Source organism: Equus quagga, unplaced genomic scaffold (assembly GCF_021613505.1).
Source record: "Equus quagga isolate Etosha38 unplaced genomic scaffold, UCLA_HA_Equagga_1.0 146_RagTag, whole genome shotgun sequence".
Lineage (NCBI taxonomy): Eukaryota > Metazoa > Chordata > Mammalia > Perissodactyla > Equidae > Equus > Equus quagga.
The window spans coordinates 4,866,757-4,882,423 of NW_025796728.1; the positions used below are offsets into that span (position 1 = coordinate 4,866,757).

Sequence of the window (15,667 nt, forward strand, 5' to 3'; positions counted from 1 at the left end):
ACTAGATTGTTTTACATTTTAATCCCCAGGCCAAACACTAAGAAAAAAACTCAAACATGTATAGTAAAAGAAACATCAAGGGAATTAAAATGATACATTATAAAATATTTACTTAAAAAAGAAGGAAGTAGTGAAGGAATTGAGCAACAGAAAGATATAATACATATAGAAAATAAATAGGAAAATGGTAGAAGTAACTTCTCAGTGATTATGTTATATGGGAATGGATTAAACTCACTAATTAAAATTCAGGATTGGCAGAATGGATAAAAAAACAAAAACAAAAACATGATCTAACTATATACCGTCTACAAGAAACTCACTTTAGATTGAAAGATGAAAATAAGTTTAAAGTAAAAGGATGGAAAAAGATATTCCATGCAAACAATAACCAAAAGAAAGCTTGATTCACTACACTAATAATAGACAAAATAGATCTTAAAACAATGAAAGTTACAAGAGACAAAGAAAGACATTGTAGAATGATAAAAGAGTCAATCTATCAAGAAGATATAACAATTATGAAAATATATGCACCTAACAAAAGAGCATAAAAATACATGAATCATAAACTGACAAAAGTGAAGGGAGAAATTAACAGTCCAACAGTATTAGTTGCAGAAATTCAAAGCCTCATCTTCAATAATGGATAGAAGTAGACAGAAGATCAGCAAGGAAATAGAAGACTTGAACAACAGTACAAGCCAATCAGACCTAGCAGACATCTACAGAGCCCTCTACTCAATAAAAGCAGAATGCACATTCTTCTCGTGTGTACATAGAATATTCACCAGGAAGACAATACATCAGGTCACAAAACAAGTCTCAATAAATTTAAAGATTGAGATCATACAACGTATGTTCTCTGACCACAGTGGAGTGAAATTAGAAATCAATAACAGAAAAAATGTTGAAAATTTACAAATATGTAGGAATTAAATAGGAAACTTGTAAGAAGAAATCATAAGGAACATTAGAAAATACTTTACAATGAGTGGAAATGAAAATACAACATACCATAACTTGTGAGATACCACATAAGCAGTTCTCAGAGAGAAATTTGTAGCTGTAAACTCCTACACTAAAACAAATTTTAAAAAATCTCAAATCATTAACCTAGTTTTCCAACTTGCAACTAGAAAAATAACAGCAATAAGAAGGGAATTAATGAAAATTAGAGCAGAAATAAATGGAATAGAGAATAGAAATAATACTAGAGCCAATCAACACACAACCGTAAGTTGGTTTTTTTAAAGGTCAACAAAATTGACGAGGCTTTGGCTAGACTGACCAAGAAAAAAAGAAGACTCAAAATTTAAAAATCAGGAAAACAGAGGAGATGTTACTCTTGATCTTACAGAAATAAAAAAAAGATTATAGGGAAATTCTTTGAACAATTGTATACCAAAAAATGATATAACCTAGAATAAATGGACCAATTCCTAGAAACAAAAAATTACCAAATCTGACTCGAGTCTGATTAAATCGATAATAACTGAAGCTATGAAGTGAGTAATCAAAAAAATCAAGAAGAGTGATGTCAGCAACATGGCAGAGCAGACTGTTCTCTTTATCTTTCCTTCTTTTAACTACAACTAAATGGGCATTCATTGACCATTGGAAGATACTCACACAACACAACAGGACACCTGAGAGACCCATGCAGGTATACATCTGAAGGTTGATGGACTGGCCCCCCAGGAAGTAGTGGAGAGAGGTGAGCACTCCCCAACCCTTCCCCGGCAGCACTGCAACCACACATGAATGCTTTTCTGGCTGGGACCATACCTAGTGCTACTGTGGTCCTGCAAGTGAGAATGTGCCTTGGTGTGATTGTAAGAAGAGGTTATGGCAGCCCTGAACCCAAGCACGAATGCTTTCCTGAGCAGTGGGAGAGCCCATCATGCTGCTGCGGTCCCAATGAGTGGCCCAGGCTTGGATCCTGCAAAGAAGGCCCACCCACCAAGCACAGCAGCTGGTGCAACCATAAAAAGAGGTGGCAGCAGATCTATCTGTGTGCATGCAAATGCTTTCTCTGCCACCAGGAGTGCCTATAGTACTGCTGCATCCCAACAAATGGGAACACACCTTGGTGCAACTGTAAAAAGAGGTGGTGGCAGCCCTGAGCCCACATGCAGATACTTTCCCAGCCAGTGGGAGTGTGCACCATGCCCTCAAAACTTCCAGCATATGGGGTGGGATCGGAAACACAGCTCATGCTTCCCCCCAGCAGTAGCAGGTGGAATCTGTGGCCTGATACTACCAAGATGCACCAGGAAAGGATTAGTTCCAAGCACCATGAGAAGCTACAGCAACAATTCAGAGCAGAAGCAAAATGACAAGTCTTCACAATCCAACCCTGAAGTCACAGAAATTTAGAATCTAAATAATAGAGAATTCAAAATAGCTGTCATAAAGAAACTCAATGAGTTACAAGAAAACTCAGAAAGACAATTCAATGAGCTCAGGAATAAAATTAATGAGAAAAAAGAAATACTTCATCAAAAAGGTTGAAACTATAAAAAAGACAAGCAGAAATTCTGGATCTGAAGAACACAATTAGATAAAAAATAATCTAGAATCCTTAAAAATAGAGCTGACATTATGGAGAAAAAAATAGTGATTTTAGAGAATAGAAATATGGAAACTTCAGGTGGAGGAAGAGAGAGAACTAAGATTTTTAAAAAATGAAGGAATTGTTTGAGAAATAACTGACTCAATGAAGAAATCAACATAAGGATTATAGAGGGAGAAGAGAGAGAAAGGAGCAGAGAGCTTGTTCACAGAGATAATAGCTGAGAACTTCCCAAACCTGTAGAAGGAACTGGACTTACAAATACACGAAGCCAATAGCACTCCTAATGACATTAATGCTGAAAGACCTTCTCCAAGTCATTTAATAGTAAAACTGGCAAAAGTTGTGACAAAGAAAAAATATTAAGGGCAGCAAGACAGAAGAAAATAAACTACGAAGGAACCCCTATCAGGATTTCAGCAGATTTCTCAGCAGAAATCTAACAGGATAGGAGAGAATGGAATGATATATTCAAAATACTGAAAGACGAAATCTTTCAGCCAAGAATACTCTATCCGGTGAAACTATCCTTCAAATACAATGGAGAAATAAAAGTTTTCCAAGATAAACCAAAGGTGAGGGAGTTCGTCATCACTAGACATCCCAACAAGAATTTATCAAGGTTGACCTCATGCCTGGCACAAAAGGGCAAAGGTTTACAAAGCTTTGAGCAAGGAGATAAATAGACAGAAAAAAATTAGAAAACTACAGCTCTCTTTCAGAACAGGGTAGCAAATACTTAATTATGCCTTAAAAGGTAGAGGGAAAAAAAGCATTAGAAGTAACTATAAATCTTCAACTTAGTCACAAACTCACAACACAAAACAGAATAATTTGTGACAACAGTAACTCAGAAGGGGACGAGGAGGAGATGGAACCTACTTAGGCTAATGGAGATAAGAAGCTATCATAAAATGGACTATCTCCTCTATGGCAGTTTTTATACAACAAAGGAGCCAAGAGCATACAATAGAGACAGGAAAGTCTCTTCAATAAATGGTGTTGGGAAAACTGGACGGCCATGTGCAAAAGAGTGAAAGTAGGCCATTGTCTTGCACTGTACACAAAAATTAATTCAAAATGATTAAACATTTGAATGTAAGACCTGAAACCATAAAACTCCTAGAAGGAAATATAGGCAGTGCACTCTTTGACTTCGGACTTAGCAGCATCTTTTTGAATACAATATCTTCTTAGGCAAGGGAAAAAAAAGAAAAAGTTAACAAATGGAACTACATCAAACTGAAAAGCTTCTGCAAGACAAAGGAAACCATGAACAAAACAGAAAGACAACCCACCAACTGGGAAAAAATATTTACAAATCATGTATCTGACAAGGTGTTAATTTCCAAAATATATAAAGATCTCCTTCAATTCAACAACAAAAAAACGAACAATCTGATCAAAAAATGGCTATAATTACCAAGACAAAAAATAACAAATGTTGGAGAGGTTGTGGAGAAAAGGGAACCCTCATACACTGCTAGTGGGAATGTAAACTGGTGCAGTCACTGTGGAAAACAGTGTGGAGATTTCTCAAAAGATTAAAAATAGGAATACCATGTCATACAGCTATGCCACTACTGGGTATTTATCCAAAGAACTTGACAGCAATAATACAAAGAGATTACTGCACCTCTATGTTAGTTGCAGCATTATTCACAATAGCCAACATGGAAGCAACCCACGTGCCCTTCTACAGATGAATGGATAAAGAAGATGTGGCATATATATACAATGGAATACTATTCAGCCACAAAAAAGACAAAATCATCTCATTTACAACATGGATGGATCTTCAGGGTATAATATTAGTGAACCAAGCCACACAGAGAAAGACAAATACTGCATGATTTTACTCATATATGGAAGATAAACACGTGGATAAAGAGAAGAGATTAGTGGTACCAGAGGGATTGGTTACTGGGTAGTGGGTGAAAGGGGTAAAGGGGCACATATGTATGTTGACGGATAAAAATTAGACTAGTGGTGCAGAGCACAATGCAGTCTATACAGAAATTGATAAATAAGAATGCACACCTGAAATTACACAATGTTATAAACTATTGTGATCTCAATGAAATAGTTGGAAAAAGAACTCCAAGATAGGCCCAAGTCCAGATAGCTTGGTGATGAATCTACCAAATATTTAAAGAAGAATTAACACCATTTTTTCTCCAACTCCGAAAAAGTAGATGAGGAAACTTCTTGACTTATTCTATGGGGCCATTTGACCACGATATCAAAAGAAGACAAAGAAATCAGAAAGAAAAAAAACCATTACAGATCAATATCCCTTGTGAATATAGATGCAAATGCTCTCAACAAAATACTAGCAAACTGAAAGCAGCCACATATAAAAAGAATTACATAACATAACCGGGTGTGATATATCCCAGGAATGCAAGGTTGGTTGAACATGCAAAAATAAATCAATGTAATACAACATATTTATGGAATATGGAAGAAACACTTAATCATCTCAATAGACACTGAAAGATAAAATCCAACAACTTTCATGAGAAAAACACTTGAAAAACTGGCAATGGAAAAGCACATCTTCAACCTGATAAAATGGATCTTAGAAAAGTTCACAGCTAACATCATATTTAGAAGTTAAAGATTAGAAGCTTTAACCCTAACATCAGGAACAAGACAAGGACATTTGCTTTTGCCAGTTCTATTCAACATTATACTGCAAGTTTTAGCCAGGGAAATTAAGCAAGAAAAACAGATAAAAGGAATCCAACGTATAAAGCAAGTAGTAAAACTCTTTTCGCAGATGACATGATCTTACATATAGAAAACCTTTTATGGTAAACCACATAAAAACTATTAGAGCTAATACCTTTAGCAAAGTTGTAGGGTACAAATTGAACACAAAAAAATCAATTGTGTTTCTGTATACTAGCAATGAACAATCTGAAAAGGAAATTAAGAAAACAATTCTATTTACATTAGTATCCAAATGGTAAAAAATACCTGTGACTTGACTTAACCAAGGAAATGAAAGATTTGTACACTGAAAACTACAAAATATTTCTGAAAGAAATTAAGGAAAGTCTAAGTAAATGGAGCTTATATTAATACAATCATGTAAAAATAATTATAATGGATATGTATACCATGTTCAGGGATTGGAAGACTTAATACATTTATGGTGGCAATGCTGTCCAAAACAATAGATTCAATGCAATATCTATCAAAATTCCAATGAATGTTTTTTGCAGAAATGGGCAAACTGATCATAAAATCATATGGAAATGTGAGGGACCCTGAATAGCCAAACAATCTTGAAAAAGAATAAGAAAGTGAGAGAACTCCAGCTTCTGGATTTCAACTTACCCTGAAGCTACAGTCATCCAAACAATGTGAAAATTGCATGAGGACAGACATATAGACCAATGCAACAGAATTGAGAGTCCAGAAATAAACACATCTATCTATGGTCAATTGATTTTAACAATAGTGCTAAGATAATTTAATGGGGAAGGAAAAGTCTTTTCAACAAATAATACTGGCTAACCACATGCAAATGAATGAATGATGCCACCTACCTCATACCATACACAAAAATTACCCTCAAAATGGACCAAAGACCTAAGTGTAAGAAAACATAACATTCTTAGAAGAAAGCATAAGTTTAAATCTTTATGACCTTGGATTAAGCAAAAGTGTTTTAGATATAACACCAATTTGTAATTCCTGTTAAAGAGGACGTCCATTGCCCCACGTCATCCTCAACACCAGGACAATATCAATCTTTTAACGTTTTGCTAACGTTTTGCTGATGGTATTGTTTTAAAAAGGCATCTCATCGCTTTGTTTGTATTTCCTTGACTGCTAGCAAAGTTAAATACATTTTCATATATTGATTTGTCACTTGCTTGCTTATATATTGTGTGTGTGAATATATATATATATATATGAGGATATGGTTGTGGTTTGTGGGTATGTGTGGGTGTATCTGTCTTGTATTTTATTTAGTTATTCTCCTGTACCAAATTCTCAAAAGAAAATATCTTCACAATCTAAAACCTTTCAGTTTATGCATGCAAGCGCAATGCATTTCTGTAAACGTGTTTTTTGTAATATTGACTGAGCAGCAGATGAACTGAATTTATTTTTCTAGCTTTTATCCCTACTACTACCTTCGTATTCCTAGATGCATTCTCTCATGATTAAATAGAATTATTGCTATTTTTAATTATTAGCTATTGTGGATGAGAAAAACAGCTACTTTAAGGGAAAAGCAAAAAATAAAATACAAAAAATTTAAAAATATGAATGAACGTTTCTTTAACATTTTAATTCTCTTTTCATTTAATGTATCCCCTATGTACATAATTAAACTTCTGTTGGATCTCTGATAAAGCAAGTAATTGTAGACATTTTGACTACTGATATTACAACTTACCTCCTGAATTGTTGTTTTCTCTTCACTTAACCATTGTGAGTTCCCTAACAACTGGTAGAAACGCTTTACAATGAAAGGAACTCGACTATTTTTTAAATCAACGAAGGTGTAAAATATTCCTTAGAAGGAATGATTTACATTTTACAATGTTTTGGTTTTAGTTGCTTGTTTTATTTTCTATAGATTCTAAGCTTCACTGTGAAAGAAATTATGTACTGACGATGCCAGGCAATCCAGAATTAATTCCCTACTTAGGCAGCCATACTTAGAATGAAGAACTTCTTAATCATAATTCCATTGTGATCATTGGTGTGGATGTTTGATCCATTGCTTAGCGTGATTCAAATAAATGATGAACAAATTAATGTGAGGCTTTGTGTAGGATTTTTTTAAAAATTAATATTAATGGGCAACAGGTTAATTTAAAGTAGTTACTTTCCTCAGGAAATTCTACTTTAGTCTCCACCAGTCTTTTTAACCTCACCAGTACTTAAGAAGAGAAAAAAAGGATTCATACAAACAAAAATGAAAACTGAAAGCATTTGAGTCAGTACTTCACAAATTATAATAACCACTTATGACAATTAACTTTGCACTGTTCTGCCAGTATTTTTTTTTTTTTTTAGTGGATAGGAGTGGCACTGAAAGTAGCTTTAAGAAAAAGAATATTTCCAATGCTATCGTGCTAGTGTCTGTTGATGGTTTTGGTCCCTATCTTTTCTTCTGCAGGAGTAACAACCGTTCTAACAATGACAACTCTAAGCATCAGTGCTCGGAATTCTCTCCCCAAAGTGGCTTATGCAACTGCCATGGACTGGTTTATTGCTGTTTGTTATGCATTTGTGTTCTCTGCCCTAATTGAATTTGCAACCGTTAATTACTTCACCAAAAGAGGATGGGCTTGGGATGGGAAGAGTGTAGTAAATGACAAGGTAAGTGAGAACTTCCTTCTCACCATGATTAAGAGAATCTCCTAAGAGATTAGCTTGTAACAGATAAGTTCCCAAAAATTGACATTAAGAACGTTCAAACATAAATTATATGCATAGGGATCATAGAGTTTTCTTTTAAAGTATGCTCTTGCCTGAAATCCTTTAGGAGTGCTTCTGGTAGTATTACTTCTGTTACTTCCTAGTATCTGTTAGCTCTGACTGTGTGTCAGGCACTGTGCTAAGATTTTTACATATGCTCTCTCATGTAATCTTTACGACTTGATAACTAGGGTCTCTTTTTAATTCTCACCTTTTTCTTATGAAGAAGCTGAGGCTTAGTGAAGTTCCTTATTTGCCCAAGCTCACACAACTAGTCAATAAGTATACTTGAACCCAGATCTGTGTCATGATTAAGTTCATACTCTTAAACACCACACTGCTTTGTAAGAGAGATTTGGAAAAAAAGTGGGCATTAACTTTACCTTACATAATTATAGGAATTATAATTGTATAATTATATCTGTTAGAGAATTTCAGGCGCTATTAGTGGCTTGAGTTACTCCTCACCTACCGCCATCTCTGTTGCCTGGATATAAAAGCCCGGGCAGCATTGTTCTCTCTCCCATGTTGTATGGAATAAGTAGGTAGGTGCTAGAATGCCTAGAAATTTCTGGTTGCTCATGTAGTCTATAGGAGAAAAGTTATTTGTTTTTAAGATTAACTTCTTTGGGATTTATTGGTGTCCATTTTTAGGATTCAAGTACTAAAGCTAGTGGGAGTTCTATGCACTGATATAATAACTGTTCCCTTTCTTATTCTTTAGATTATTATTCATCTGCCTTAAGAGGATGTTTTGAATACTGTAGATCACGAGATATGAAGTATTCTTGATAATAGTAAAAAGTTCTACTTAGACGGGCTCTTCTTAACAAAATATCTACCTAAATACTTCTTCTGTTAAATTTGGAATAACATACTTGCTCATTTTATTTCTTTTCAGTTATTTCAGTATCAATGTTTCTTTCTCATTTTTTGACCATATTGCAGTTTAAGCATGCAAGCAGTTGATGTTATAGTTTAAAAGTTTGCTCTTTTTCCCTAATTTTGTAAACATAGAACTTTTAATAAGAGTGCTGGTTTATTTCATTTTATAAGCTATGTTTTGCATACTAACAGCCAATGAGTAAATAGGAAAGGGAATCTGATTAATTTTCTATGCTTAACTTAGGCTATTTCAGCATTTCCATTACATTTTATTGTTGATTTATGTTTTCATTCCCCAAATAGTGTACTGCTTTTTCATTACTATGTATGCAATTACTTCTTTTTAGTTATATTAGTTACACATGCACTTTCATACTAACATTTTTTTGAAGATAAAATGCTAGATAGTTTTTTTGTAAATATGTCACAAAAGACAAATAGTGGTCTGTGGTATAAATGCCCCATATAGAGATTTATTGATATTTTGTTTTTTAGTGCTATGAGGGTGCCAGTCAAATTGATGTTTTGATTTGGCATATCAAATAATATGCCTTCTCAATCCCTGAACTTGGAAAATAAAAGTACCTATGGGCGCAAAAACCACATTCTTGCTCATGCATTCTAAAAGCAATAAGCTACTATTGATGAATACTAGATTTAAGGCTACCCACCTATCAACTCACATGTAGTGAAGATGAATCTAGGTTGAAATCATTGACATTCCAGCCGAATTTGCAGGAAAACAACTAACCAAGTTTATATGATTTCAGTTCTAAGTGGTTCAAGTTCAGTGGTTAAGTTGAAGGGAACATTACACCAGGCATGTTGCTTGTTCTTATGCACTTTTCCAGAGCTAGAGTCCCAAGCACAGCGCCAGGGGCTTAGTAGGCACTTCAGAAATTTCTGTTGAATAAATGAATTTCTGATATTAAATCTGGCAATGTAATACCAGTAAGAAGATTTCTTTGCTGTCATGAAAGGCTTTTAAAACTTGACAGTGATGAATTTATCACTGGATACTCAACCCAATTTCATGATTCAAATGAATTTTGGGAGGTTTTTTCTAAACCTACATTGGAAATATCCAGGTTCTTAGAACTGAAAGGAAATCAGGTAGAGTGCCCAAAACAAGTGCATCTGCCTGACAAATATTTCAGTGCTATCTACCTCTGCTTTAGTGTTCCTGAGATTCAGTGTTTAAGTGGAGAATGTAATTTTCTTGAAATACAGAGTTTTTGTCTACAGGCCACATTGGTGTCCTTTCAGTTTAACCAAACTGGCAGAAGTCTTCTGCTTTTGAAGTTAGTAAACCTGAGTAAATGCAGTTAAATTATCTGTCAATCTAAAGAACATATGAAAAGTTCCTAATAATTTGTAAACTGACCATTATTAATTTGCCTCATGAGAATACCCACTTAGAGGTACATATCAATACTATATGTTTGCAAAAAACAAATATGTATGTATTTAACATATAGTTTACATGTAGATTGTGCTCTGATGATCTTTAAAGTTAGTTTTTGCAAATAAATAAATAAATCCACTCAATTTATATTCAAGCTACATTTGAGTCCTCTACTAGAAGACAAAGCCTACTGTGATCTTGGACAACATTTTATACTACTTTTAGCCTCAGGTGTGAAATTAGACAACATAACCTTATCATTCTGAAAACGTAGTGCTGCATCAAATTTTTATGCCCTTGCATATACAAAACTGTCTATTTATGCAAACCCCCAATTTCTCGGGAAACCTCCCTCATACTCAGTGTTTTTCCACTTGCCAAAGACTAATTCTTTCATTCCACCTCTTGATCTCCTTTCTTCTTGTTCCTTTTTCAACCTTGAACCATCAGTTATTATTTTCTGATTTCTTCAAAGCCATCTTCTCCTTTTCAACTGTCTCCTTCCTTTCAGATTATGAAGATGCTTAATTTACCATGAAGGCAAAAACAAAACTCTCTTCAGATCCTATGTCATCCATTCCCCCACCCTCAGATTCTACCCTCTTTTTCTCCAGTCGAGCTTTTTGAAAGCATTGCTTACAATGTTTGTATTCTCACTTTCACTTTAATTCTCAACCCACTGTAATCTGATTTCCTTTCCATTTAATTGTCCTGTAACTGAAGGGCACCAATAATGTCCATATTTTCAAATCAGATAATAATTTTCCATTTTTCTCAAGGGATCCCTGTTGAACCCAGTGCATATTGTTATACTCCAGAACCCATTTCAGGCCCACGTCAGCAACTCTTTTTCTCTCTTTAAAACAGGCCTTAGCATATCGACTTCCTTCCCTCAAATCCTGGCAGCTGCCACTATTCATTCTATTTTTTGAGATTCACTGCCTGAGTTCACAGTGGATGCAGTCTCCCTAGCATCTGCTCTTGTTTATCTCCAAAGACAGTCATTTGGCTTTATTTTATGTTGTTTTTGTTTTTACTATTCACTATGTGTTCTCACTTTAAGGGTTTTGTGAACAATATTTGTAAGAATGTCTGCAGCAGTAAGCACACTGTCCACTCGTTTACTGTCCCCAAATAGATAATCCCTCCTCATCCTCAGCATGAATATCAATCCTCCAGAAATTCCTTGCTCCTCCTTCAAGTGATTAGATCCCTTCGTAAGTTTGTATAGTTCCCTGCTCTTTTGCATTAGACCCTGTATCACAGTTTGTAATTGCATATTCATGTCTCAGCTCCTTCACTGATCATCCTAACACTGACCATGGTTATCTTAATAAATCGTTTATCCCTGGCCCTTTGCACAGGGCCTTGTGTATATTAGTTATTCAATAAATATGGTGCAAATTAATGAAGTAGAAGCAAATCAAGTCTACAACCCACACCTTTATCTTTCCTTCTGCAGTTATTATCTATACCTGTATCCCCATACCTTTCTTTTAACTTCCAGGATCATATATCCAGCCTGTTCTTAGGCGTTTATGCATGAATATAACATCTCAATCTTTACAGATCTTTAGAAAAAGATGAAAAAAGAAACAGAAACAAAACATTCTAAATAGACTTTATATCTTTCCCTTGCCCATGCCTATTTTTTCATCTATACCTCAGTCCATGGCAAAACCTAACCTCACATATCAACAACGTGGAAGTACCCTTTAACATCTAACCAGTCATCAAACGGTGTCCATTCTCCCACTTATATTTCATACACTATGCCCTCATTACTTCTCATTGTTTTTAATCTCTTTATTCCTCCTTATCTCTGATCACGTCTCCCTCTAATCCATCCTCTACATTAGTGCCAGTTATCTTTCTAAAACAGAAATGTGACCATTTAACTTTTCAGCTCTTCAATGAATTGTTGAAGGCAGTTCTTCAAGCAACTTGGCTAGTATGGTCCAAGTATATAGCTTTCTCATATATATGTTTACATGACGAATAATAAGGATATTTTTTGTTATTTATTTTACACTTCCTACTTTGTGCCTGGGAATATATCCATGTTGGAAATGAGGAAATCTAGGATTAGTCAAATAAAGTTACCTGCTCAGGATCACACATCTAATTAGTGATGTATCCAAGACTGGACAAAGATCCATGCTTTTATTCTTCCTCCAGCCATTACAGACCTCTCCAAATATGCATGCCTCTACACATCTCTATGACATTAGATGTGCTGATCCCTCTTGCTAAAATGCCTTCTTCTTCCTTCCCTAACTGATGGACTCCTACTTACTTCTGAAGATCCATCTGATTTTATTTAATCTCGAAACTTTCCATATGAATCTAATTGCCAACCCCCATTATGCTTGTGCAGTACCTGGCACAAATTCCTTTCATGTAACCTCGTTAAATTTTACTTTTATTGTAAATAATTCTGTTTCAAACAGTAGATTACATATTCTAAGAGGATAATGGTTTTGTTGTATTAGTCATTTTCTCTGCCATTACCTAACATAGCATTTAGCATATAGTTTATTTGAATTAAATTTAAAAAATAAATAAACTCAATCTCTTGAGATTGTTTCCATTTCTAAATCTGAGTCAGTGGTTCTACCTCGGCCAAGAAAACCTATACTTTGGAAGGAAACTAGATATTAAATTACTTAAAACAGAGACATAGTAATAGAATATCCAAAATAACATGAACTGTGCCATTTTTTTGTGATTCACTCCATGCAATTCATAGAAAACATCACATTTCAAGTGTTTTTATTCATTTATTTGCATTATGTTAACATCCTGCCTTGTTCCAAAAGCATTTCAGGCAGTTTACCAAAAGAATGCATGTACTTAAGTTATTATAAAATAAAATATAAACAGAAGTTGGAAATATGAATAAAGGAAAATAGATTGCAAGTATGCCCACCATTGGAGCCAGAGCATTAACTGTAGTCCGTAGCTAGAGAAGTTGAACTTCAAATTCTGAGCTTCTTGGCTAAGCTCAGAATAAACCTTAGGGTGGGGGTGGGGGGGAGTTATTTTTCTTTAATCAAAAAATGGAAGCATAAATTTCCTCAGAGAAAATATTTTCCTACACTGAATTGTCTTCTTTAAGACAATATCGTATGGATTTTATATTAGAGAAAGCTGGATACTGTTACAAGTAATGTCAAAATTTTCCCAATAAACGCAGTAATGAATTTCATATTGATGTTTCTTGTAGTCCCCTTCAATAAAAGCTGAAGGCATTACATTAACATACAACTCAGTGAAGGCACTTCTTCAAGGAGCTAAGCTAATACGGTTCAAGTGTATAGCTTTCTCATGGCCCAATTTAATCCAAGAAAAGACTTTAGAGTACTTAGAGAAGTGGATGGACTGTATAAGCTTCAAACAATCATCTGTAAGTATCCCTTTCTTCAGTTAGGATGGTTAGCCCACAGTTAATAGCGTTATCTGACCAGGGAGCATGTTGTTGTTTTACAGGTAATGAGCTTTCTGGAAGCCACAGTGACTGTAAAAAAGCAACATGGTATACAGAAAGAGCATAGATTTGCCACTTTGGAGACTGGAGGTTTTCTCCAAAGTCTGTTATATTTAGTGTTATATTTATGAGAGCTCCATTTCTTTATTCTGATGGACAATCTCTGAGATCCTTTCCACCTCCAAAACCATGTGATCGTTATTTTTATTTATATGCCAGGTCACTTTGACTGATAGGTATCTATATTTTATCTAGAGCATTTCCTTACGTTATTAACACACTATTTTATCAAATACCCTTAGGAAGCCAAGATTGGTTTGCCACTGCAGAGTAAGACATTTTGATTTCTGTGATCAAATTTTACAGACTTGAAGTTTTTAAGTATATATTCAGATACTCTAATAAAGTAATAACCTCAGAATATTCTGAATCTTATAAAACATCACTTAAAAATAGAAGTTTTGGGGCCAGCCCTGGTGGCCTAGTGGTTAAGTTTGGTGTGCTCTCCTTCAGTGGCCTGGGTTCGATTCCTGGGTGTGGGCCTACACCACTTGTCTGTCAGTGGCTATGCTGTCGCAGCAACTCACATACAAAAAGAGGAAGATTGGCAATAGATGCTAACTCAGGGGGAATCTTCCTCAGCAAAAAAAAAAAAAAAATAGAATGCTTAATTAATGTGGGTTATATTTCCTTTTCATTCTACTTCAATAACAACATCAACAAATCCTATAGCAGCATAATTTACTCTTTTTTCCCCAGATAATTTATAAAAATACATCATTTACTGATTTTGTATATAGCCATATTTTTCCCCTCCCCACTTATATGAGTCTTAGTCATAAGTAAAACAATTTCCACAAACAGGTGGAAGTTCCACAAGCATTGTTTTTTAGTTGAGCTTATTTTAATATTTCCCAGTCTGACATCTATAGATGGTGAAATTGAGGACTTTCAGGATAATTACATAACAGAATTGTAGGCCACACTATTGGAATCTGTTTCTATTAATGTAATAAATACTTATATTCTATAAAATACTTTATATGTTTATATATTATAACAATTTATATATATATATATATAATCATAGTAATCATTCTGGTACATGTCATTCACTTATCATGAAGCAAACATCTTTTTGAGCTTGCTCTGTGCCAGGAACTGTGCTAGAAGCTCTGCAGTGTACACTCTATGCTTTCAAGGAGCTTACAATCAAGTGGAGGAAAAAAGAAGTGAAGAAAAGTTTATGTGCCATTATAGAGACAAGCACCATGGTGCTGTGGAAACACATGGAAGGGGTACTTGCTGTAGTAGGAAGTGATGCCTCAATAGATGTGATTTTGGGCTGAGTCAGTGTAAAAGAGGTCTGTCTAAGGGACCAATGTGGTTTGATTACTAGTTTCTGGCTCAATTCTGGTATCATTCACAGGTAGGGAGTACAAGAGGGTGAACAGGTTTAGGTCGGGAGTGAAAGTGACTTGAGTTCATTTCTGAATATTTTGTATTTTAATTACCTGTGGGATATGTAGGTGGAGAAAACTAGTGAAACATGGTAGGAATTCTGGTGAGAGATATTATATCAGTCACACATGAAGAGGTAGCAAAAGTCGTAAGAGTCACTTAAAATTAATAGAAAATAGTGCTGGTTTGCCTTCATTTCCCCCATTCTTCTTCCACTTGATTTCACTCTTCACATTTAACATTGTTTTCTTTACTTGTATTTTCAATCATACCTGGCCTTGTTCTTCAAAAGATATGAAGCAGCCTACCTAAGAGCCTTAAAGTAGAAACACGGAATGATAAAATTAAACTGTGAGAAACTAGATAGTAAGAAGTATCAGAGCTTGCCTAGTTCTCAAAAGAAAAA

At 34.8% G+C, this 15,667-nt stretch overlaps 1 protein-coding gene across 1 annotated transcript in view; it reads left to right on the top strand.

Moving 5' to 3' along the window:
* Positions 1–15,667, top strand: part of LOC124232976 (gamma-aminobutyric acid receptor subunit alpha-2) — a 127,411-nt gene that overhangs the window by 107,462 nt on the left and 4,282 nt on the right. Inside the window, exons 9-10 of the mRNA XM_046649955.1 lie at positions 7,722–7,924; positions 13,540–13,719. Coding sequence (XP_046505911.1) covers positions 7,722–7,924; positions 13,540–13,719 — 383 coding nt within the window. The remainder of the gene's footprint in view (positions 1–7,721; positions 7,925–13,539; positions 13,720–15,667) is intronic.